Source organism: Coturnix japonica, chromosome 1 (genome assembly GCF_001577835.2).
Source record: "Coturnix japonica isolate 7356 chromosome 1, Coturnix japonica 2.1, whole genome shotgun sequence".
In the NCBI taxonomy this organism is placed as follows: domain Eukaryota; kingdom Metazoa; phylum Chordata; class Aves; order Galliformes; family Phasianidae; genus Coturnix; species Coturnix japonica.
The window spans coordinates 155,740,825-155,766,835 of NC_029516.1; the positions used below are offsets into that span (position 1 = coordinate 155,740,825).

Genomic DNA, 26,011 nt, shown 5'->3' on the forward strand with positions numbered 1-26,011 from the left:
CTATGTATGAAAAAGCTGTGCAATAAGCTTCCCTCTTCCCTGCATCCCTTTGCCCTGCCGCAGAGGTGAGGAGCAAGTGGTCCCTGGGACTGCCCCATGCTGTCTCCTATTGGGGCTGGAGCTGTGCTGCCCAACAGCTCCTGGCCGCTCTTTCTGATTCACTGACCTGGATTTGGTTTTTGAACAATGAGTGTACTCACCGCAGTGATATAAATGCCAGCTTTAGGTTTTTTTCTGCTTTTTCTAATTTTTGCAGAGGTAGGTCACACGCTGGTTGTGTCCTGCTATGCTTACACTGTGAGTTAGGATTCACAAGCTCCTTCCTTGTTTTTACATCAGTTCAAGATGGGAAAAATGAATTAAGCTGTTAAAAGGTATCTAGTACACTAATTCTAGTGTTTACTACTTTTCAAAGGGTGTGCAGTGAAATGAATTTCTGTGCTTTTTGCCTCTAGCAGAACAGAGTTGCTTAGGCCATCATAAAGCACCCCCCCTCTGTCCATTGATAAGGAAATGAGCAAGGATTTAACTCCCTTTAACTCTACTGTGTCCAGTTCTGGGCTCCCCAGTACAAAAAAGACAGGGATCTCTTGGAAAGAGTCCAGCGGAGGGACACAAAGATGGTGAAGGGCCTGGAGCATCTCCCCTATGAGGAGTGAACTGGGTCTGTTTAGCCTTGAGAAAAGAAGGCTGAGAGGGGACTTGATCCAGGTTTATAAATACCTGAGGTGTGGGGGCCATAGTGGCGAGGCCAGACTCTTTTCAGTAGCGTGTGGGGACAGGACTAGGGGTAATGGGATGAAAGTACAGCATAGGAAGTTCCACACGAATGAATGCAAGAACTTCTTTACGGTGAGGGTGACGGAGCACTGGAACAGGCTGCCCAGGGAGGTGGTGGAGTCTCCTTCTCTAGAGATATTCAAGACCCGCCTGGACGCCAACCTGTGCAACATGGTGTAGGGAGCCTGCTTTGGCAGGGGGTTGGACTCGATGATCCCTAGAGGTCCCTTCAATTCAACCCCTACAATTCTGTGATTCTGTGATTCCCTTGTTGGAGGGGGGCCTGAAAAGTCATGTTAGATACTGCTGGTTTAATTCTGGACCACTGTGCCATTATGGAAAGCCATCGCTTTAGGAATTTAAGGTAAGTATTAACAGACTATGTGAAAGTGATGAGAGCTCTACTCAAATCATGATCACTCATTACAGCAAAACACAACAAGCCATAGCTATTTTGTTGATTGTTTGTGGCTGAAAAGTGCCCCCTTTTATCTGGCATTCTGTTAACATTCATTAAAAAGTTCAGAACAAATATATTAAGTTTGGAAGTTCAGGACTTCATATTCAGGAAACTTCAGCGGTAAGGCTGCATCGTTGACAGTCTCCTTGGGGGTATCTTTTGATTATCATAGAATGGCTGGGGTTGAAAAGGATCACAATGGTCATCTTATTTCAACCCCCTACTATGTGCAGGGTCGCCAACCGCCAGAACAGGCTGCCCAGAGCCGTGATGCTGTGATTGCATCCCTCATTTTTGCACAGAGCTTTTCCACCTCATTCAAGGCACAGGATCCCCACTGCCAAGGAGAATGCACCCTTAAGCATAATGCAAAGTACAGATTGCCTCACTGAGTCTTGCGTACTTCGCACCATTCCCATTTTAACTGTGTTCCTAGAAGTTGCCAGGTGATCTTCTCATTTTACAGACAGGAGACAGAGGCACAATGAAATTAAACTCCGCAGTGTCAAGATCTCTGAGTGTCAGAACTTTTTTTCCTCATACAATACTTTACTACTCAAATTATGGCCTTCACTGACTCCTACTGTGCAGCACTTGTGCAGCTTCCAGGAACCAATTGTGCTACACCAGGGAATGAGTAAGTTGCATTTCCTTCCCATCTGGAGGAATGTTTCAAGCAGCTCACTGCCAGTCAGACAGACACAGACTCTCAGGAGCGCCATTTACTTGGTGTGGCCTTAGAAACTCCATTTTTTCCTTCTTGTTGTCTCCCACCCTTTCCTGCATGACTTCCAGCGTCAACAAGAAGAGCAGCGGTCCTGCAGCAGTTGGTTTAACTGGTGGCAAGATACCGCTAAATAGCCAGATCATTGACCATCAGATCATGAGTGTGATGGTGCAGCAGAGATGTTGTCACAGCGAGTTGAGGGTTGAGTTGGGATTAAATGAGTGACTTTTATTCTGAGACTTTCTGGTGTTGGAACGCTTGATTTAGTTACTGCAACATTCTTTTAATAATAGGAAGTTTTTAATAATAGGAAGTCTCTCATTTCCTAGGTCTGGCTTTCTGCCTCCTGTGTGACTGCGGAACATATACACCCTCAGCCTTTTTGCCAGGTCTCTTCTCATTTGGGCTTCTTGTCCCAGCATACTTGCTATATTTTGTCTTCTCAAAGAAATGAATGATGCCCCATTTGATCTCCTCCAGCTCCTCTCCTTCCTGAGAGCTGGCGGTAGCATAGGACCAAATATCCCTTTCAGCTCTTTGATGACATTGCCTGGTGTGATTTTAGGCAAAGATCTCAGCTCGTCCTCCCCAGTTTTGAAGGTGGCCATTCCCTGTGCAAATGAAAGACAGAACAAGTTTTCCGCAAGTCTTGAGCAGTTTGTTCAGACTGATATTTCAAAGTTTATAAAGCGTCCAGGTTTGGACAGAGCTTTCAGAGAGTCATACTAGAATGACTTTTTGAGCCTTCACCATGATGGATGAAGCACTGGTTTCTTAGTCAAGTTGCCTGAAAATGTACAGTGAGTCAACATAGGATTGTCTTATAAATATCTAAAGTGCAGGAGTAAAGTGGATGGGGCTGGGCTCTTTTAAGTGGTGTGCAGTGATAGAACAAGGGGCAATGGCCAAAACTGAAACACTTCCTCAATACAAACATGAGGAAGAAATTCTTTACTGACAGAGCTGACTGGAGCAGGCTGCCCAGAGAAGTGGAGTCTCCTTCTCTGGAGATTACTAAACACCCATCTGATGCTTTCCTGCTCAACCTACTGTAGGGCACCTGGTTTAGCAGGGGTTTTGACTTGCTCTTCAGAGGTCACTTCCAACCCCTACAATTATGTGATTCTGTGTGATTCTGTGACTTGCACCATCAACAGCTGTAACAGGAGCATGAAGTAGGCTTATGACTTAAAACAAGCCAAAATTAAGATCTTTACATTGAAGGGTTTAGAAACCCTACACCTTGGGTATCCCTAAGTATTCAGGAAGGACTTCCTCACTGATTTGTAGCTACAGGAATCTTTTGAAAGGAGACTGAGATGCATTTATGTCAGAGGTGAAAACAAACATTTGAAATAGGATAGAAAATGGAGAATAGTTTGCCCAGCTGAAAATGCAGGAAGGCATTGTTAAACAGAAGGTAAATTCCACATCCAGAATGTGGCACCAGCATCAATACAGTGCCCCTTCTGCTCTACGAAGTATCTTACAATTGGTTTTTGGGTCATTGGGTTTTTGTTGGGTGCAGACGATCAGACCTGAGTTGTGCTTGCACATCTGGCAGCACAGTGCTCCCTGGCACCAGCCAACCTGTTGGTTCTGGGATCTGAGGAGGGAAGAGTAGCTCTGGAAATAATGGTGGCCACATCCAGTGCTACATGAATTTCAGCACAGATTTCTATCATGCCACTGTGGAGCCAAAAGCAGCCTAATTAGGGGAGCGTCAAATCTATCCATGTCTCATAACTTTTAGCTTTCAGTTAACGTGAAATGTTTTGAACAACTCCAGGAGGCAACTTGCCTTTGCAAGTTTGCCCCTGGAAAGCAGATCTAATATAGTAGATCTATTATTATTATTATAGCAGCACTATTTCTGGTGTGGTGCACCCTGAGGTCAGTGCAAGGAAAGCCTGGAGGGAACACATGTCCCAGGCCTCAGAGACCCCTGATCCCTGCAGTGGGGTCAGCTTTAAGTCTATCACATCTTAACAGTGTTGTATTATTGCTGTTTGTTCTTGCTGTAGCCCTTTGGGTACAGTGCAAATGCAGCAAGTTAATCTAATAAAAGCAGTTCAATTAGAATAGTATTATTTTTTTTTATATATATAAAATAATTTTGCCAGGAGAATTTTCGGTGGGGGGCTGAGGGAGGTTGCAGTCTGCTTCCCTGGCAGCACATTGGGAAGCACCAGATGCCGACTCTTACGGATATTGATAAGATGTAGATATATAACCTCCCCCATAGCCTCCCCCTTCCCCATCAGTGGGAAGAGGCTGTCCTTTGTCAAGGAGAAAAGTTCTGAAAGATGTTCCTTATTGGAGATGCAGTGCTTTGGGGAAGAAAGAAAATGACTTATTAGCAATGCATTTGGCTTGGCATGCCAGGAAGTGTTCTGTGGTTGTATCAGCCCCCCCCCACCAAAAAAAAAAAATAGTCAAAGAAGTAGTCATTGATCTCATCAATTATATGCAGTATTAATGGTAGTAGGGTGCTTTAGGTGAATTTCTGAAAATATATAGATGCTCTTCTGTGCATGTGTGTGTGCTGTGTCGCTGCTCTGTAATGCCTCTGTCCTTCCTGGGTGCTCCGTGCAGAGCTGTGGCTTGGATCATAGAGGGGGCAGTGGTGGCAGAATACAGCCATTGTCACTACGGCCGCCTTCCCATGACCTGCGGGAGCCACAAGTTAATGCCAGAAATACAATTACAAAAGTACCAGTATGCTTAACAGGCCAAGTATTTCTCTATCAGCAGGAGACTGCGGTGGAGGCTGACTGAGGGCTCCTCACTGTCTCAACATTGAGAGAAAGATGTGGCTTTTGTTGTATCCACTCCTGTGGCTCTGCTGCCACTCGCCACATGAGATCATCATGTGAGATTTGGAGGAACAGTGAGGATCCAGGACTGACAAGAAAATTAATCTCCTGGTTTTACATATAATACATAAATTCTATATTTGAACGAGTCCTGCCTCTGTATCAGAGATTATTTTCCTAAGAGAAATTCAGTTTTGATTACTTAATTTCCGAATGTTATGAAGGACAAGGCTCTGCTGATGAAATGGAGCAGTGCTGCTGATGACAGGGATGGATACCATCTGAGGCAACTGGCCTTGATAAATCGCACTCTGTCTGGAGCTCGGGTGTTCGCTGATTGTAATGGCATCAATCTGTAGAACATATCACTTTTTTCCTAGAGTGGTACAAGGTTCTGTTAGCAGTACAACTTCTTGATGTTTATTTTTGCTGTTGACTTTCGCCACCAGGTTCTTCTAGTAAACAAATATTTGTCAGTATTAATCTGCACGTACACAATGTGTGGCTCATTCCAGCTGCAGATGATGGCTCATTCCACCTATGTGAGCAGAATAAAGCTGATAACTGCTCATTGTGGTGTATCGTAGTTCTATGACGATTCCTGTTGTCATTGCAAGTGTTGCTGCTGACTGCTGACTGTTACTTGAAACAAATCAGAGTACTGTTTTTCCAGAAGAATGCGTAGCACTTATTAAGTTCCTATGTATTGAGATAGGAACTTAACATTGGATGTACTTAATGGTATTCCTATATTTTTATGATACATAGAAGCTCATAGAGATTGGTGTAAATATTTAACTTGTCTGACATAGAACTGTAATGACATTTCTCCATCCCAAGATTCTATCTTAATCCCAGTCACAGTATACTAAATTATGTGTATTAGTTATTTCCTATGAGGTGTGCTGTATTTATTTGTATGAACATATTTCTATAGACCACTTACAGCATCCTTGCACAAGTGACTTTATTTACAATAAGATCTGTGCCAGACCATCTGTATAGAACATATATACAACATTGAACTTTTAGCAGCTATATGAGCACCACAGTAGTTTGCATCAGTGCAGCTTTGCTGCTTGCTGTCTGGCCAGCAAATCCCCAACATGGGGAGCTGCTGGGCTCAGCAGGGCTCTGCCAACGGGATTCCCACTCTACTGCTTTCCAACCACATCCACAGCAGGATGAGATTTTCAGGTTTAGGAATTAGCACAAAGTCATTTCTGATGGGAGTTCTGTGTCATCACTTTCTGAGTGACGAAACCACTACAAAACAGGTCCCCAGTTTTGATGTTTTTAGAAACAGTTGTAAAGGTTCTGAGAAGCTGGATGACTTCACAGTTTGTAGTACTTGCCAGCAGTACTGGCATGGCCTTACAGCAGAGCAGTTGTATGATTTATGTTTGGCTTTCCTTATTCTGTATTTCTCACAGTTCTTGAGAGACAGATGTGCTGTCTTGTTCTTTTATTCTCCTGTCACAGCATGGCCAATTCCTACAATGGTATATATCATAATTCCTTTAGAACATTATCAGCTTGAGTCACAACTCACTGTGAAACCCAGCTTTCATATGAAAGTATATTTTGCTTTCAATAAGTGGGAAGTTTGTTTTAACTGCAAGTTTGAAAAGGAAAGCTTGAAAATGTGATCTTCAGCCTGGGGAGAAGAAAACCAACCAAAGTGATGTATTTTGTCACGCTTTTAAGTCAGCCTTATGACTTTAGGGAAGTTGTACCTCTCTTATGGTTCCTAAAAGATTAGTTTGGGGAATGTTATTTTCAATTATTTTCAATTTGGGTGATGGTTTCATTATTACAGGCTTAAAAGTAAGACAGTGTAAGAGGCTTTTTGGCTGCATCAACAAGATGCACTTCAGTGGTTCCTTGGCGTGTCTGTTTACAGATCCAAAAACTAAAATATTTTGGCAATCACACCATCCTGGTGCAGCATATCCAGCAAACAAGCAGAAATGCAATATATACAGAAATGAGCAAGCAAGTAAATGCGCTTGGTACAAAATGAGACTGAGAACATTTGCAATTAAGTGTATATGGTTCCAAAAACCCCAAAACTCCAAAAATCCATCAAATTAATTTAGGCAATAATTAATTTATTGTGAAATATTCTGCCAGTTGTTCCAGTAGAGGGCAGTAATTTACATTCAGTAATATCAAGGAGTATGTGTGCACTGTATGCAGTGAAAAGTAGTAGGCACAATAGCAGGTTTTATGGACAAAAGAAAGTATTGTTGTTTGGGATCTACCTGACTGCAGAAGGAGGGCAGGACTCAGATGCATCCTTAGCTTTACCTGTGAAAATAAGCAGGCTTTGTCGAAGGTGCAGCTTTGTGAATCCTATTCACTTACAGGACTCCCAGACTGACACGGCACAACAGAAACAAGAACTGTAGTGTTGGTTTTATTGTAGAAAGAACTTAAAGGGAACATACTTTTAGCACAGAGTTCCAGCAGAACCCATATCATATGTAGATCTGTCTGAATCTGAGCTTCAAATGGCTTTGTTTGGTCGTCCGTCACTGCGATTTTGCAAGAAGTCTTGGGAGTGCCGGCTCGAATAAGGGAGCTCGTGGGGCCCCATCTGTAGTACTGTGTCCAGGTCTGGGATCCCCAGTACAGGAAAGATGTGAAGCTGTTGGAGAGGGCTCAGAGATGGGCCATAAAGATTATCCAAGGGCTGGAACACCTCCTCTACAAAGATATGCTGAGGGAGCTGGGCTTGTTCAGCCTGGAGAAGGCTGCAAGGAGACCTCATGGCAGCCTTCCAGTATTTAAAAGGGTAAAAAGGAGGGGAATCAACTTTTTACTTGAGTAGATGGTGATAGGACAAGGGGGAATGGTTTTAAGCTTAGGAAGGGAAGGTTTAGATTATATGTCAGGGGGAAGTTCTTTACTATGAGAGTGGTGAGGTGCTGGCACAGGCTGCCCAAAGAGGCTGTGGATGCCCCAAACCTTGAGGTGTTCAAGGCCAGGTTAGATGGGGCTCTGGGCAGCCTGGTCTAGTACCAGATCTGGAGGTTGGTGGCCCTACCTATGGCACAAGGGTTGGAACTTAATAATCTTTGGTGTACCTTCCAACCCAAGCTATTCTGTGATCCTAAGGGGGTAGTGTGACGGAGTGTTGGGGGAGAAAGGTTCAAACACTGCCCTTTTTATCAGAATAGTGAATGATTATACCTAGCCCTGGTAAAGATGAGATTCTAAAGGAATTCCTAAAGACTGAGGATCACCTGATACTTTGGTGTTCCCCAAAGTGTGTTGCATACCTCTTTATTTTGGATTCTCTGCATGGTGGAGAGAGACCTGAACATTCATCTCAGCACACTGTGTTTAGGTTATTTTCAATGTGAGTCCCATTCTTCCCGTAAATACATCTCTCTGCCATACCACCCCCACCCATCCTGAGCTGAATGACATGCTATTTAATAGCTTATCCAGAATAATGCTGTAGTAAATTACTTGAGACTGTGAGTCCTTTATGAGTCGTTTTACTGCTGAAGGAATATGCTATCGGCATCTCATGGTTTCACTCATTTTAAGAGGTCTCTTTAACATAAGGACAGATTTCATTGAAATGAATCAATTTTATACAGGGAGATTTCGGCCGCTGGATTTGTAGTAAGAAAGAACTTTTTATTTATGACACTGGAGAGACCACAGCTGGGAATGCACCCATTAATAGACACAAGCAGATGGATTCTGACAAGTCTGTGAACTATTCACACTCTTTTCTTGTAAATATTTTGCAGCGATCCCAACTTGCAAATGCAATTTCAGGAGCAAATATGGAATTATCTGTCTCACGGTGCAAAACAAAAGAGTGGCAAGCGGCTTTAAATATGATTATTATTACAATTTCGATTATAAGTGTGTGATAGTCACATGAAACTTGGGAAGGAATGCTTTTAATAGACAGTAGTTATGCTTTGGTGTAGTAAATGTTTTTAATGGTAAGTAAAAGTAATAGAAGGTAAGTATTTTTATAGGTATAATGAAGTCAGGATTTTCAGCAAAGCTTGGCACTTGTTTATTCTTTGGAAAAGAAATGCTTTTCAATTGGATGATGTCACTGTCTACGGTAGAGAAAATGCACATCTTCAGAGTAGCAGAAATAGAGGGAAATGATACAGCATGGGCAATTACTGAAGGAGTTGGGAGCTGAGGGAAGGCTAATGGGAAGAGGAGCAGCAGTGTAGCTAGTGACTTGGATCACATACTTTCACATAAAACCAGTGCATGGAACGCATCATTCCTCTTCAATTTTTAAACTTTAATTTGTAGCTTTAATACTTTATTGGATATCACTGCAGTTCTCATCTCATAGGAAAGTAAAAATGACAACTGATTTGTCTTCGCTGTTTATTGCTTCATCCACCTTTACCATATCTTCTGTTGCTTTTCTCAGCTGAGATTTTCAAAGCTCCGTATTACCCTTGAACCCATCAGCTATTTTTGAAAAGACTAGAAAGTTACATAGCCAAAAAGACACAGTTAGTTAGCTTTCAAAATGTCAGTAATCTCCATTAACGTGCATAATCAGACACATGTAATCTGAACTTCTCTACCTGCCACAGGGTGACATGTTTGGGTTTTTGCCAGTTTCCTCCCTTGGAAGATCTCCTACAGCTTCATTATCAGTTAAAGATTTGAACTTTTTCTTTCCTTCTGCCAGTTGTACTGACAAAAATGCAGAGCAAGTTCTCTCAAAGCAACAGAAACACTCTGGGTTCTGATTAAGGATGGCTTTTATCACCATGGCTTGATTTACTCTGTCACTCCTGAAAGCATTGGTTCCTAGAGAGCCAGAAACATGTATAGAATCATAGAATCACCAAGGTTGGAAAAGACCTAAAAGATCATCCAGTCCAACTGTTCACCTATTACCAATAGCTCCCACAAGTAGCTTTACATCAGCTTGGCAAATGTGTGTTTTGGTAACTACAGTTGCTGTCTGTATATGTCCCTAAAAGTTCCAAGTGCTTTTATTTCAAAACAAAGCTGATAATTAGATTATGGCCCTAATTCAGCAGAGCAGCTACTATGCAGCTATGTAAACTTAATCACAGCGCTAAGTGTTCACTTCTCTGGGCTCATCTGTTTTGTTCCATTTATCCTCTAAGCTAATGGCATCTTCTTTTAAACAATACTATGCATGAAATCAGTGTAGTAGGATGCGTAAGAGTTCATTAGAAGCTGGAAGGTGCCACACATCCACAGTGCTGATGTTTAATGAAGTAGAGGCTGCTGCATCTAATCTTCAAATGGAGACCAAATAAATCTCCGAATGTAGGTTACAAAAGACACAACCAAATAGAATTGACTGTGAAACATCTGTTTTGTTTTATACAAAACCATAAAGATATGTAATTACAAAACTGCCTAAGCTGTTTCTGTTGAAACAGGGACAACAGGACAAGTATTACCAAGCTGAGGCATATACATTAATTGTGGCATAGCAGCATTTCAGAGAAGCAGTTTCAGAGGGATTATAAAACAGATGGGTTGAATTGTAGGTAGGAACACCAGGATGCACTGAGCTGTTGTAAATCTCTGGGGTTTAGGTCACAGCAGAGGCTGCAAAACACAACACTCGCTCTTTGCTGCCCTCTCTTAAGGAAGGATCATGACTTTTAGAGTGCTGGAACGATTCTCTCCTCTTATACGGAGAGGATCAGTTGGTGCAGTTGCCAGGGATCTTGAAGCTGGGAAGGATTTTATTGCTGTGACAGATCAGGCAACATATGGAAGGAAACAAGACGTTCTCCAGAGACAGATTAAGTTTTTGCCAAGGCATTTTATTGAAATTTTGGAAAATAAACAGATCATTAATTGGGTCCAGATTTAGCTACTGCAAATAGTGCAAAGATGTTGCAAACCAGATGCTTTCCCCTTTTTGTTTTTACAGCCCTTTCTATTTGTGGATGCTCTTATTTAACAACTTACTCCTTTAACAGAGAGCATTGTTTTACACCGGACATCTTGTCTCTCAATTATTTTTTCCAGTAGATGCCTGAGTAATACATACATGTCCACATGGCTTCAAGGGAAGAAACAGTCAGCAATCACACAATAAGTAGGAAATAATCAGGGGGAAGCTGTCGAATACTGTAGTATTTATAAAATGAGTACTGGATTCTTTTCTGTGTTCCTTAGCATGTAGCAGTTGTGAGTCTTTGCTTATGCAGCCCATGCTACTGCAATGGCAGAAACAAAGATGCCTGTCTGAGTGGCAGGCAGACCCAAGAGAGGCCATTGTGCTTCCTCTTCCACTTATGTATTGTTTTGTCCCTGGAGGGGAGGTTTTCTGTTGTGATTTCTCCACACAGCCCTGTGTTGTGTTACAAATAGTGTATGGGATGGGAATCATCTGCCCTGACTTGAAGCAGCAATCATGGTGGGGATGCCTTCTGCAAGGACTGAGCAGGTCACGCTGAGTCCTTTATAGAAAAGATAGAAACAGGGGCCTCTGCAGGCAGGACATGTCATCCTCAAAAGGGTGTTGGAGATGGAGGCGGCAAATTGCCCTTGGTGCTGCTTGTTGCCCTCCAGGGTCCTGGCCAAGTGATAGCACCGAAGGTGCTTGCAGCAGCTACCAGTGGGAGAAAGAAAACTCAGCTGCCACCTTTGATGAGGTAATGGGTGATACATGAACACTGCAGAAGTTTAGCCAGGTGTCCTGGTTTTCACAGGCGCTGCTAGTGGGCTTTTCTAGAGTGAGGCCATGACAAGTTTATGGCATGAGCTCCTAGCTCGCAGGTTTCAGAAAATAGTTCTCTGCTGATGTTGTTAACGAGGCTGCCAATTAGGAACAAAGTCAGAGGGAGGTTTATGATGTGACCGAGCACTTCCTAGCTGAGCTGCACCTACACTGTGGGACACAGAGCCTGTTTCCTGTTCGCAGTCTTTTGGGAACATGTAATCCTTCACATCACAATTGCTATTTTTACAAATAATTTCCCAGTCATTCACAGGTGCCTCCCTGTCACATGGACTTTCACTAGACAGAGCAAAGTAGGAACAAAGTTTATTTTTAAAGCAATGTGGGTTTTATTAGTGACTTGAACGCAAAGTGTTCAGAATGCCATTTGGTTTGCCTTTATTGTACAACCTATTCTGTTTGGTAACGTATTTATGAAAAAGTGAGTGCATCATTTGTCATAAGTTCCACAGGGCATAAAAGGGGGAACAATAAAGCGTGAAGTTGGGGAATCACTGATTCAGTCTATTGCAATCCATGTGTACCATACCTAGACAGAGCTTCAGGCGCAGTTCTGATCTACGCCAGCGCTAATCCTGATGACTGTCAAATGATCGGTGACTTCTGGTTTGGTGTAAAAGATTTCCACGGCGGAATGACCTTTCAGGTTCCAGTTCTGAATAGTTTCATGTCCTTATAGAGGAGTACAGCACTTACCTGTCAAGATCTAATTAAGCAAATGCAAACAGGACCAACCTTTTTCAAAGGTCAGGTGCAACTTCAGTTCTGCAATTTCTGGTTGCCCAATTTGAGGTACTTCAAAGAGGGCTTATATTCACACGGAGGAAACCAACGCTCCCAGAAAGCCAAAGCTTTGCAAGTGTCATGGAAAATCGACCCAAGATGAGTAGTTCCTTTTGAAGGTTTTGGCCAAGGAATTTTTCCAGTAAAACTACATTCCATAAACATGGAGCAACACCTTAAGTAGACAACAACAAATGAGGAACACGGTGGGGTTGATTTGAAAGAGAGCTGTATGTTCAGAAAGTGGGACAGGGAGGAAGCCTGGTAGAGGGACTTGATATGGTGCCAGCATAAACAGAGGGCAGGCAGCAAGATTTTCATCACACTGGAATCAAGACAGTAAAGAGAAATTCAGTGCTGGTATGGAGCTTATCATCCACCTCCCCTGGTCTGCCTATTTCGAGCAGCGGGGGAATCAGCAGAGGAGAGGCTTTGGTGAGTTGTTGCTGGAGGGGGGATGTGCAGCGGGCGTAGGGTTGGGGGAGAGGTGGAGAAGGGAATGTGCTCCAAGGCAGCACGGCTGACACCAACGGGTTGAGGGGGAGATGAGGGAACGTCTGCTGGAGGGCAATGTGTGTGATTTGCATTGCTGCAGTGCGTCGGGTTCTGGGCTCCCTCCCATCCTTCCCACTCACCAAAAGCATTTCCCAAAGGCAGGAGGGGAAGGAGGGGAGCAGGCTACGTGCTCACTCTCAGGAGGAGCAGTGTGGTGGCTGGCAAGGGAGCTGGGCAAAGCCCTTTCCTCTTCATGGCTCCAGCTACTTGGCAGGCTCCCACCCTGGAAGGAAAAAAAACAACACCTGCAGCTTGTTGGCCAGGATGACTCTATCCAGCCAGATAAATGAGCTCTGCGGTGTCTATGTAGTGCAAACTGCTAGTGGGAAAAAAAAGACGTGCAAGGAAGAAGTACAGGTTCCAAGAATGGAAATCTTGAGTTGTGCACGGTGCAGTTGGCTGCAGGGAGAGAGAAAATCCTGAGCAGTTCACTTGTGCAATTCGTGAATATCTGTTTATGTTGTAAGCTGTTCCACTGCTGGCTTATTGGGGAAAGGATGCCAGGGATTACTTTTCTTATTAGCAAAAAAACCCCATAACTAAGCCAACAAACCCACAACCTTGTAACTGTTTGATACTCATGAGCTTCTGATATTAAACAATAATAATTTGGGATTAAAAGCCAAAAGGAGCATGAATTCTGTTACAAACATGCAGGACAACTAATATACAGCAGAGATGTAGATGATGCTAATTTCTATCTTTGGGTGAGGGATAAGAGATACATGCATGCCCCGTATTTATCCTACCTCCTGTATTTGTGAAGATACTGTATGGGCACCAGGACAGCAAAAAACCTTCAGCCAGCAGTTTTGGTGTGCTTTGGCCACAGCTGCAGCATCATAATTGGGACTAATGACCAGATTCACTGCTCATCCTTGTTATTTTCTGTGGAAGACCTTTCCACTCATCAGGCAATCTGCAGTTTTCCTGGGTCTCCACAGAAGCAACCAGCAAAGCAATGGCTTTACTATGCTTCATGACTCTCTTGGCCATGATGGTTTAGGGACTGTAGGAAAAAAAAGGAGCTGTTTTAACTGGTAGTCAGCAGCATTATGTGCATTTTGCAGAGCCACCTCAATGGGTGCATGGCAGTAGAGGCAGGACCCGAAACCTTTGGTCATGTGTTTGCTTTGTAGAGCCACATGTACAAACACAACATCTTTGTTATGCAGGGTTTGTAATAGCTGATAGCATGTCTTTAAAAGTGTATTGGGAAATCCTGGTCCAGGTTTAGGCAATAAGCGTCTCGTCTCAAGGCACCCATTTTTATTGCTTATAAGGAAAACCTTCACGTTCCCATGCAGCAGTCCCACGCTGCTGTTTGAAATAGCATTGCCAGGTGCTATTTTGCTATGCTTCGTGTTTTTAGGTTTTGTTGCATTATTGGTTTTCTGGGGGTCAGAATTTAACTTGGGCATTCCCTCTCCAGCACAGACCCAAAAAATTCATTCTGAAGACCAGTTCAAAATGTGCAGCTTCGCTCTTTTGTCACCCTGTGATCTTGGATTCCTGTTGAAAGGAAAAACAAATATCGGAGGCCTCCCATGAAGTTGGCGCAGGCACAAGTCTTGTGCGGCCATAGGAATGTTTGCCCACTGTTCAGTGACACCAGCAGTAGGGCTGTGTAGGGATTTGCAGTGTATTTGGATAACATAAGAAACTAAGTTTATCTAAACACTTCCTTACCTTATCACTGCGTTATCCAAACACTTTGTTAGTGTGTTGGGAAGATGGGATGTGTGCTGGCCCACCGCTACTTAAATGCCTTCACACAGTTCCTGTGGGTTTGGTTTTAGGAATTAGTCTTGTTTATAGGTTTAGCAGATGGAATTACACTGGGGGTGCAGAAAAGACTTCTAACTCATTCCCCTGACAGTGCTATCCAAATGCATTGGAATAAGCCTGTCACCTGACCTGTCTTCCTCTTTCTTGACCTTTCTTTTGAATTCTTTTTATTATCCAGCCTTTTTTTATTTTTTAATTTACTGTAGAGAAACACCATTTTTGGGGACCTTGCACTGCAGGATGCTGGCTATTCTTGGCTTGATTCAGACCTCAGGTGGGCACATGAAGAGTTCAGCTAAGGCCAGTGAAGCCTTAGCCTGTATTCATAGACTGGTGTGGTTTGACTGAGAAAAAAAATAGGATGTTTAAAAGTGAGTAGGAGTGAAACCATAGTGCCTAAATTAGCAGCCAGACGTGGACAAACAGCTACTTGCTTGCATGAGCCCTGGAGCAACCCATGCCCTCCAGCCCCATGGGAGAGCCAAGGGAACAGCCAAGTGGCATGGCACAAACAGATGGGACCAGAGGGCATAGGGCAGTGATGAGCTTCCAGCTGGAGTTCTGTGTGGAACAGCCCCTGTTGGCTTCTTGCATTACCTGATCTCTTTTTGAAGTCCTCCATCTTCCGGCAGCTGCAGCATTCTCTCACAATGACTTTCAGAGTTCAGCTTTGCATAAAATAAAGAAATATTAAAGAACAGTTTTTCAGCTGAAGGAAATACATTCGCTTTGAATCTGCCCCATGATCATTTTGCTTTATGTTTCCTGCTTCATTCACTACAAGAAGAGCCCACAGAATTGCCAAGCTGTGGGCAGACCTTTATAATAGTGTAATGACAGTTATTGTTTTGCTCTCAATTACTTTTCTAAAAATCTTAAATCCTCTTTGCTTTTTTACTTCCTGCTGAGCACTTGTATTGGATTTTCATAAACCTGTCCAAAATCTATTTCCTCATGATAATAGCTCTGTTAAATCCGATCATTATGTGCTGTGCATTGTGTACCTGTAGGGTGTTTTTCCCTGGTACATTTATCAACACTTAAAAGCTGCAGTTTTAATGCCTTCTTAATCAATATCATAAGAATTCAGTGCTTCCTATTAGTTTCTGCTTTGACTTCCAGATTGATTGAGCATTTTGCCATCTCTCAACTTTAGAAATCCCTGTATGGATGTGTGAATAATAAATGTGTGGATAATGGATGCATGGATGGGGGGATGTATGGATGGTGGATGTATGGATATTGGGCAGACTTTGTTCCAGTGCAGTGCTGTTTCTGGAGGAGTCCGCTGGAATGTTGCGCCGCTGTACTAAGACATATTTATTGCCACCTTTGTTTCCTGTCTTTAAGCAGCCATTGAGACACAAGTGGCTGTTTCCTTTCTGTCCCTGACCACTGAGCTTCTTTGTGATCTCTTCTTACTGTGTCCTCCTCTTGGAGCCTTTTGCAAAATCAAAAGCCAGGAGAACAACCGTATAATTGCTTTAAAATCTCTCTGCAGATTTTGGCCTTGACTTAACGCTACAAAAAGTGCTGAATTTTCCTGCTTGTATCAAATTATTGGCAGTTAGTAATTCTGTTCTTTTTACAGTTTCTTCAAGTTCCCCCAGCCCAGATTCCCAGGGTGGCCCTTTGTGAAAACCATATCACTAATTTCCACTCCTCTGATGAGGGAGCTGGACCTCAGGGTGACAGCGTGATCATTTTACATTTGAGCATTTTACATTTTACATCTTGAGCTTTTCTTTACTAGGAGAGTGGTTAGGCCCTGGAACAGGCTGCCCAGGGAGGTTGTGGATGCCCCGTCCTTGGAGGTGTTCAAGGCCAGGTTGGACGGGGCCCTGGGCAACCTGATCTAGTAAAGGTGTATGTTTGGTGGCCCTGCCAGGCAGGGGGGTTGGAACTACATGATCCTTGAGGTCCCTTCCAACCCGGGTCATTCTGTGATTCTGTGATCTGTGAGCTCCTTTAGGATCCTGGTGCAGCCAGCTCCAGAGACAGCTCTCTAGTGCAGTGCTTTCCCCATCCCATTTTTCAGCCATGTGGAAGCCACCTGAGCTCTTTTCTTTTAGCCCCAGTTCAGCTGGTGGCAGCCCCGTATGCTGCAAGGGTGTGGGAAAGCAGCTGGAGTACCCCTGGGATTAGCTGAGCTTTCAGTCATACATCTGCATTCAGACATAAAACATTAATACATTTACACCCTGAAGTTCTGCTTTTAAATGTCTTGCTCTCCACGACAGGATTCAAAACACAGGAAAGACCTGAAACCCTCATCATAAACACAGCTTTGGGCTCCCCAGATAGGACTCCTCCCAGATCTGATGAGGAATAATCTGCTTTTAATGCCTTAGCAGCTGCGCAGGCATCTGTAAATGCAGATATAAGCAAGAAATCATGTAGGATATTCATGTTTTTAGCCAAAACCCAGCAACTGGGATAGTCTTCTGCCTGCAAAATTACGGAAGGAGCTTCAGAAATCAGCACATTATCATCAGACACTTCATTATTTTTGTTCTGTGACTTGAAAACATGAGTATCTGGCTTCTTATAACACCGAGTAATTAATGTTAATAACACCTGTGCTACACTAGTGTTGGGAAGCAGTGCTGTTCTCATAGCATTCGTGCATTCAATTGAAGAGAAACCATCTCGTTGCCATTTAATTTTAGATGTGCTATAGCCAGATAAGTATAACTAACAATAAAAGGGAAATGGATCTCGGCAGCCAGATCAAGTGACTGATTACTGTGTGAGAACAGCAGATTTAACTCGTGCCCAGGGAACTCCATGTCTGTGGGACATCGTGGAGCTGTCTCATGCTTCCCCTACAGCCTTGGTAAACCATGCACAGATGCTTTCATCTATTTATGCTTTTATGGGAGATGCATTAGCATGAAGTTCAGTGTTCCTCTATTAAATATTCCAGAAGCAGTCTGTAAATTGAAGCTGAAATATTCATTAGCTCTCTTATATAAGCCTTAACAGTTTATGCTTCACTAATACTTTTCATTGGACAGACTGATGTCCAGAGGTGTTTTCTCATTTGAATGACATGTTAATGCAGTTTTGAAATACATGGTGAGTGACCAGATAGTCACCAAGGAAGGAGATGGGGTTCTTTTAAGTGAAATGGGAACCGTGTCTTCCCTGCACTGTGCCCAGACTCAATCACAAGAGCTTTCTAACGAGTGTTCCAAGAGCAGATAGCTCTTGTTGCTTCTTGTTTTACGTGCCTACTATGTAAGGGCTGGATTGTGGCCAAAGAATTCAGCCCCAGAGGAGGCAGCAGTGCCTGCAGCAGCCCTGCAGCTCTGATGCTGGGGTTTGACCCCTGTGTGTGAGAAGGAGCAAAATCCATGGCCCTGTCTCTTGTTCTGCCCTCTTGAGATGAGAGGTGCTGCTCAGGGCTGCCCTGCATCATGCATGGAAGGGGGCACTGGGTGCATCGCTGTCTGATATCCTAATATAGCATATCCTAATATCCTAATATCTAATATAATCCTAATATAGCATATATCTGGGCTCTTGGGGCTCAGCCCTTGGTGAACCTGTTCCCCAGTCAGTGCCATACTCTTGTTCTTGCTTTGGCTTTTTTTTTCCCTTGGCCTGGTTTTTCAAGCATTAAATCCCCATTAAACTGGTTGTGACTTTCTGGAAATATTGCGGGTAACAAAGTCTGTGCGTTTTCCGGGAGAAAAAGAATCCCTATGAAAATTTAAACAGAGCACTATGAAATGTTAATAATTGCTTTCCAGCAATGGCATTTCATAAGCAAAATTATATCAGAGGACTGTAGATTAATCAAACAAGATTTTCCCCACATCATGACAGTGTCTCTTTGGATAAATACTGTGCATATCATTGTCATTCAGGAGTCTCTGGGATATTTGCTCTATAGAACACAGCAGAAGGGCTGGGTGGGAGTAGTGACCATCCCTGCTTTGCTTGTACCAGAATAACTCTCCTGTCTCTCCAGTTGGTGGACCTCGCTCAGTGGCTCCCAGCAGCAGCCTGCTGGGGATGGCAACCTGCATTCCAATGTGTTTTAAGTTTGAAGTCATCCTCTTGAGTCTCAGAGAGACTCACAGCCACATCTAGAACTGGAGACAGCATTTTTTTTTTTTTTAACATAGCTACATTTTAATGAATAACTGTGAGTGAACCAACTGTCCTACATTGTTTCCTTCCTATCTCCCGTTAGGGTGGGCTGATAGCAAGGTGAGGAGGTGACACATGGGTTATGCCAGTGGCCATGCTTTGAACCCAACTGCCCCAGGACATCCCAGCAGTGCCACCCCACAGCCCTGCCCTGCCTGGGGTGTGTGCAGGGACATGATGATGTCTGCAGGGTAGAGGGAGGCAGTGTCATGCAATTAAAGGTGTGAAATCTATGCCCAGGGCTGTGACATGGTTTCTCATCTGCCTGTGGTGCTCATTACAGGCACCATCCCCACCACAGGGTACACCGGCAGATCCATGAGAGATTAGCTGAGTCTGGGTGCTCAGTGAGCCAAAACACTGGTAGTCTGAAATATAATGGAAAATTAATTGCTGGACATAGTAGTAGGGCATTTTTGGCATTACTCCGTGTGTTTTTACTCAGATTGACTACCTGCGTATTGCAAGCTCTGTGGCTGATACATAGGACTGAATGGAAACAGATGCCCCTCTGTTAAAAAAGTGTTACACCGAGGAGCCAAAATAACCAAGCTTCTCTCCCTCCTTCATTTTTTGCTTCTCGGTAGCACTGATATTGGTAATTTTAGGGTTTGTTTACCAACTCTGAGTGCCTGCTGCCATGGGTTTCTGTTGTTTTGCTGTACTTGTTTGTTATTTCAGTTGGAAAGGCTTCATTTGTTCCAGTGCTCCTTGTACTGTGTGGTTTAGGGGATCCAGAGAGCCCAGCCCTAAGCTGACTTTTCCTTGGCAAACACTGGTATGATTTTTATAAAATGAGTAAGGGCATCATCGTTGCAGGAGATGACTCGCCAGCTGTGCGGCGCAGAGGAGGAAAAGGTTTTCCACAGCCCTGCATAATAAGGCGTTTTGCAGGCTAAAATAGGTATTCCCAAATGCCTCAAGCCTTTTTAAATTGGTTTCCCGAAGCCACCCTGTGCGGCTCTGCCACGCTTTGCAGTGCAGAAGCGGCATGGGGCTGTAAGTGCAGGACAGCAAGTCAGCCCTGCACTTCCCTGGGCTGCTCTCGGAGCGATTGGCCCTCGCAGATCATGTGGGAGAAGCAGGAATCCTGAGTTGTAGCTTTTGGCACTCCTTTTTTTCCTATAAAGCGCTTGCTCTTTTCAGCTCCCAAGGGCTTGTTACCTCCCTCCTTTCATTACCCTGATTAGAATCTGGAGTAGCCATACGAAAGCGAAGGAGGGATTTTAAAAGCGCGGAGATGTTGAAGCAGGTGCCCAGGACGTCAGGCACAGGCTGCTACTACCTAAACTCAGTGTCACCCGAGGGCCAGGAGATGTACCTGTGGTTTGACCAGACAGCGAGACGCCCTCCCTACAGGACAAGCAGGATTCTTGCACGTCAGCACCTCCTGACCAAGATCCAGCAAGGTGAGTGAGTGCCTGGCAGGAGAACTCCTCAGGTCCCGCTTTCGTAATAGAAGGTGTTTTCATGCCACAGATTTTCCTGCCTCTTTTCCTCTCTCTGCTCTTAACTAATCTGTTTTGGGTCAGAGTTTGAGGTAGTCATTCATAACTAGTTTTTCCTACACTCTGCACGTTTGCACATAGGCGGGCAGAGAGAGAAATGCTAATGCCTGTTTAGCTATTTAACTATGCTATCTTTTAATCATAAACTATGAGAGAGTTTTAGGTGCTGAAGTTCATCTTTTCCGACTGGCACAACAGTCCCCAGCATCGGTACCTCGGCTACAAGAGCTGCAGGTAAAACCCACCTGCTGTAATGCACAGACAGAATAGCTGATCAGTCAGCTAGAAACATAGCAGGGCAGCTGGGAGAGAGGAGCTGGGATAACCCCCTCTGGATACAAGCATGTGTAGCTGTCAGAGGATTAGGAAACTTGTCACATGTCCTTAAAAATAATTGCTGACTTGGCTTGCCATGATTGCATTTATCTGGATGGTCATTGCAGAATATTGATTTTTTTCTGAGTACTTACAGTGCTGAAGCTAAATGCAGACTGGCCTCAAGACAAATCCTTTGGCCTGAATGTGCAATTTAAATTATCTTCTGAATGTTTAAAGATTAAAAAAAAAGCAAAGCCAAAAGCCAACTGAGCTATTTGTTCCAGATTAAAAAATCATTATCTAGAAGCATCTTTTTTGAAGAATACCATTTTCCAAGGTAGATTTGATCCAGCATACAGAATAGAGTGTGCCACGTGTTTGCCATCACAAAAATAAAACCCTGGAGATAACGGTTTCTCAGGTAGTTTCTTGACAATCCATACAAATGGTTGGTTCTGCTAACTAGGGACAACCAGAGAGTTAATATCATTGTCTATATCTGGGAAATATTGAAGGAATTGGTGTGAGCTTCTGAGGCGCAGCAGTCACACAGAGTGGCTATTTCTGAGTGTTGCTTTCAAGTAACATTGTGTGTAGCTGTGGCTGTCAAACCCTGGCAGAAGTACAGGGATATAGTGATGAAACCTTTATTGTGTTTATAGAGAAAACAATACGTATTTCTTTGGCCAGCTTTTAGAAAAAGATGAAGAAGATAGTTTCTGTGGCAATTAGGAGTTGTTTGCGGCGCGATCTCAGGAACTGGTGCTGTTTGAAGGATCCTGGTCCTTATTGCAGCTCTGATTTCAGGAAGGATATTATGTCATTCTGTGTACACAGTGTACAGCTGGGATTGAATGGAAAGGAAGGGTAATTTATTTCTCTTCAAATTCATTGGGAAGTGTTTTAGGCATGGTATTAGAGCCAGCTTAATTTTCAAGAAGCAGCTACTGATGAAATAGTTCAATGTGCCTCCTCTGCATGCTGTGCCCTACAGCTTTCCCCCCTGGATCCTGCAGGACTGTTTGGATGACCAGAGCCATTCCACAGTGCAGGTCTTCTCAAAAGCCAGTGCTGTGTGACAGACTGGAAAGGCTGGAGTTGAAATTGTACTTGAAGCATTATGTGCATATTCTCTAAAAATTAACTCATTTAAAGCAGTCTTGGCTACATGGTGCAGTAGCAGAGGCAACTGGATCCTGTAGTTAGTATTGAATATGATGGCACTGAGTACTACTGTGGCTCAAGATGCAGCGTGGTGAGACAGAGAGGAATTTCTGAGTTGTAACTTTTTGGCCTGCAGTTTGTTGCATGGTTGATCAGTATGTGGGGAATCTGCCACAACTTTCCATAATGTCCTGTACAGAGCTGTAGGAAATTACACGTGAGGGGATCTTATTAACACTTAATAAATATCTAATGGGCAAGGCTCTTTAGGGATGGGGACAAGTTCACACTTCAGTGGTGCCCAGCAACAGGGCCAAGGGCAATGGGCACAACTTGGAACACAGGAAGTTGCACCTGAATGTGAGGGAAAATATATTTACTTTGATGGTGACAGAGCACTGGAACAGGCTGCCCAGAGATGTGGTGGAGTCTCCTTCTCTGGAGATAGTCAAAACCCACCCAGACACTTTCCTGTGTAACCTACTGTAGGGAACCTGCTGTAGCAGTGGGGGTTGGACCCTTCCAACCCCTACAACTCTGTGATGCTGTAGTTTGTATCATGCCTTGATGATGTAATCTATTTTGCAGTTTAGCGTGTACCCACGCAAAAGAAATGTATGCATTAGATTCTAAAGAATGCACTTCTTTTATTGATAATAAGCTGGAGACAGTCTGCTGTTGGTTGTGCCAGTTCATTAGCAGTAATGATATTGAATGTGCAGATAGGTGCTGATGTGTGTGTAGGTGCCCACATGCAGGAATAGACAGGCCTGGTGGAAAATCATATGCAAGGTACACAATGCCCCCAAGTAATGAATAATAATTTTGGTAAAAATAGCTGTGTTAACAACACTGAAGAAAGCTATGTCTAACTATTAGAACTCAGCCCCAACCCTCCTGTTTACACAGGATAAAATCCAAGATTCAAGTCACCAATCCTAGCCAAAGCACTGACAGGTCCCTCACAAGGCCTCACTGGGTCAGCCTGTCCCGCTCTGGGCTTCCTCCTTTAGGCCTAAGAACGCTGGGGCTGCTCCTGGTGGGATTGGCACTATGTGCAGTTCTTCAGGCCTTCATAAGTCAGTGGAAGAGCTGCTATGTGGGGAGAGCAGGGCTGCGATGAGCTCTCAGCTTGTCCGTTCGGAGAACAGTGAGTTTTACAAACTGACAAGTGCAGCTAGTTAGTAGCGTAGTACCAAGAGCAGTGGAACAGGAATATGTTGAAAACTCAGTCAGGACATGCAATGTGAAAACCCAGACCAACTCTAGGTAGCCCCATTCAGCAAAACAAGTAAATCAGTCTTCCACATCCCTGCATTCATATCTCACTGCACCCATTTTTTAAGGCCAGATGATACCATTAATAGAATGTATCTGAGCCCTGCTACCTTAATTCTTGTGCTAGCACCTCCCCAGTGTAATCACTGTTTGAAGTAGAGCATGTGTTTAGAAAAACATCCAGTCTTCATTTTAATATCATTGGAACGGTGAGCCTTGCATGCTTAATTGCTTTGCTGGAAAGAGACTTGCCACGTAGTTAAGAGCTAAGCTGCCTTGGGGCTTGTTTGAATACCTGTTTGAATATCTGCTTCTTGTGCAGCGATTTCTTGTTTGCTGGATTTCAAACCAGAGGCACCCACAACAGCAAACACTGAAGTTCTTACATCAGGGATAATTTTCCTTAGTGAAAGGAGTAATTTATAAAGCAATGCACAGGGCAGCCAGAGCTTCCATCGGGGATATGAACCTGCTTCACTAATGCAGAACAATACCAAGTGTTCTGTGCACTTGTAGCTTTTCTGTCATTAGTGGCATGTGCTGTTCTAAATGTTGCTAAATTACTCTATCATATTGTGAAATACAGCTTTTGTTTCTTCTTTAAAAAAATCTGAAGAGGCTTTCATTTGTGTTTTGGTGTTTGTTAGAAATAAATGGAACGTTGTTATTTAATCATTTCCAAAAAGAAATCCACCGTAAGAGAAATGAAATAAATTAGACTGTTATTTTAGTCATATCATGCTTTGAAAGTCCTTAATATTTGGTTTGTGTTCACTCTGATTCTGCGAGGCAGAATTATGTGGTGGTCTATGAATGTGAGCAGCAATTGTCTGTCTGATATTAAATAGGTATTTTCAAAATGTGATCTTTTGATGGTTCTCTTTCCCCCCCCTAAGCCCGTTAGTTTCCATGCTGAAGGGGACACATGCCTCAGCGTAAAGGAACAGGGTGTAGCATGCTTGGTCTGAGGTATTTATTCAAACTGTGTATGTAGTAGCTGTGTGAGAATTCATTAGTGATTACTCATGCTTGCTTTAAATAAATAAGGTGGTGACTTTTAAGAATTTATGTTACATGAGTCAAAAAGTTGTTATTTCTTTCAGAGTCTATGGCTAAATACAGACTAGAACAGAAAATACGAAGTAGTTGTGGGTGAAAAGCAATGAAGAATTAAGGCCATAATCTGAAAATACTGTATTGAAAGCAGGGGCTGTGCAGCTCAAGTACAGTGTACATCCAGGTGAAGGAAGCCACATTATGCCCCAGCACATCCAGGCATTGCTGGTAAAGAAAGTTCTCAGTTTATCTACAGGGGATTTAGTTAGACTGCACTTCCAGTAAAAAAATAATGCAAAGCAAGACCAAAAAAAAAGATGAATCTCACTTCTCAGTGAGTAAATTCCTTCCCACAGTGAGTAATGCTCTGTTACTTGTCTCAGTTCATGTCCACAGGCAAGAGAAGTTTAAGAGGATCTTTTGATGGAACAATCTCAAAGCATATTATAACTTTTCAAGGCAAACTCTCTGTTCGTCACTCAGCAGATGTTTTATACCCTTGTATGTTTTAAGTTCGGTTTTGAACTTCTGTGAGTACAGTAACTGTATATGTCACCTGTGCTTGTCTGGTTTGGGTAAGCATTGGCAGTACAGATAAGCATGCTCTTCCCTATAATTTGTCTATATTCTTCTCTTTGGACTTCAACATATTTTAAGCATGAGTAGTGTCCAGTTTGTGGAAGGTGTTGCAGAGGGATATGAGTGAGATGTGTGTTTTAGGTGACTTTAAATTTTATCTGTCAGTGTAAACACTATTGGCAATAGATGGCCATAATACTTTCCTATAGAATGCTCATAAAGAAAACTTGAAGTCACTGCCACACCTGAAAATGTTGTAGGCTGTGTTTAAAAAGTCCTGGATCACATTCTGTGTATGTGTACAGGTAGGGAGCACCTGTCCATCACATGAGATTGGAAGCAGGATATGATTGTGTAATTAAAGACTGTGGTTTTGTTCAAATATACAAAGAGGCCAAAATGTGCTTGTTCAGGCAACCTCAGCCATAGCTTTCTGCACGTTCTGGATGCTGGCCCTTAACCTCTGCATCTGTTAACCAAACTGTCTGAACACAAAAACCAAAAGATGGAGCAACAAGATTCAACGTGATTACAATGATTTGAACCCCCTCCCGCTTGGGTTGTCTCTGACCTATGGCATGACCTCCTTCTGCCTTTTGAACTCCTGGGATAACACACAGCAGAAGCTGTGGGTGAACTGCTCCTCAGAGGTGCAGCTGGAAAGAGTAGAAGGCAGGAAGGGACTTTTTCTGGCCTGACCTACAAGGAGAAGCGTCCTCAGCTGTGGAGTCACATTACAGACTTCAGCTGGGGCATGGTCCGCCCTAGTAAGACCAGTGTGTGAGGTGGGTGCATGTTCACATCCCAGGCAATATCTGGGGCAGTAGACTTGTCTTCAGAATCAAACTCAAACTCCATTAAAAATGGGAGGCCCTACACTTCACGAAAGTTCTTCACTATCATCTTTCCTTCCTTAAATACTCACTTTCCTCAAGTCCTCACCCTGAACTGTAGATAAACTGGAGTTTTTCAATGAAATTGTAGGATTTCTTCATTTTTTTTCTCTCTGAATCCGTACTCTGAAATGGCTGGAGTATCTGCGCTGAGTCTTTCACACAAAATGTGTAAACATCCCAAGGGATGTTTATAAATTTAAAGTGTGTTTATAAAAATATGTTTATAAATAGTAGAGAGAAAGACTGCAGTCCAGCTAATTGAGGTTCTACAAGATTGTACTTCATAGGAGAAAGGACATTTGAAAAGGAAGGTTACAGAAGCCTTCACTGGAGCCACTACCTGATGGATAGGTTCAAAGCTGTTGATTTATACCAAAGTTAGAACAAATTGGAAGTTTGCTGAATAACC

General features: G+C 43.3%; 1 protein-coding gene across 6 annotated transcripts in view; it reads left to right on the forward strand.

Annotated features, from left to right (window-relative positions):
- STARD13 (StAR related lipid transfer domain containing 13) overlaps positions 1–26,011 on the forward strand; it is a 269,538-nt gene that overhangs the window by 131,225 nt on the left and 112,302 nt on the right. Inside the window, exon 1 of one of the 6 annotated variants that reach the window (XM_015852036.2) lies at positions 19,867–20,212. The exons of the other annotated variants lie outside the window; for them this stretch is intronic. Coding sequence (XP_015707522.1) covers positions 20,044–20,212 — 169 coding nt within the window. The 5' untranslated portion in view covers positions 19,867–20,043. Of the gene's footprint in view, positions 1–19,866; positions 20,213–26,011 lie in introns of those variants that run through there. 6 annotated transcript variants of the gene reach the window in all.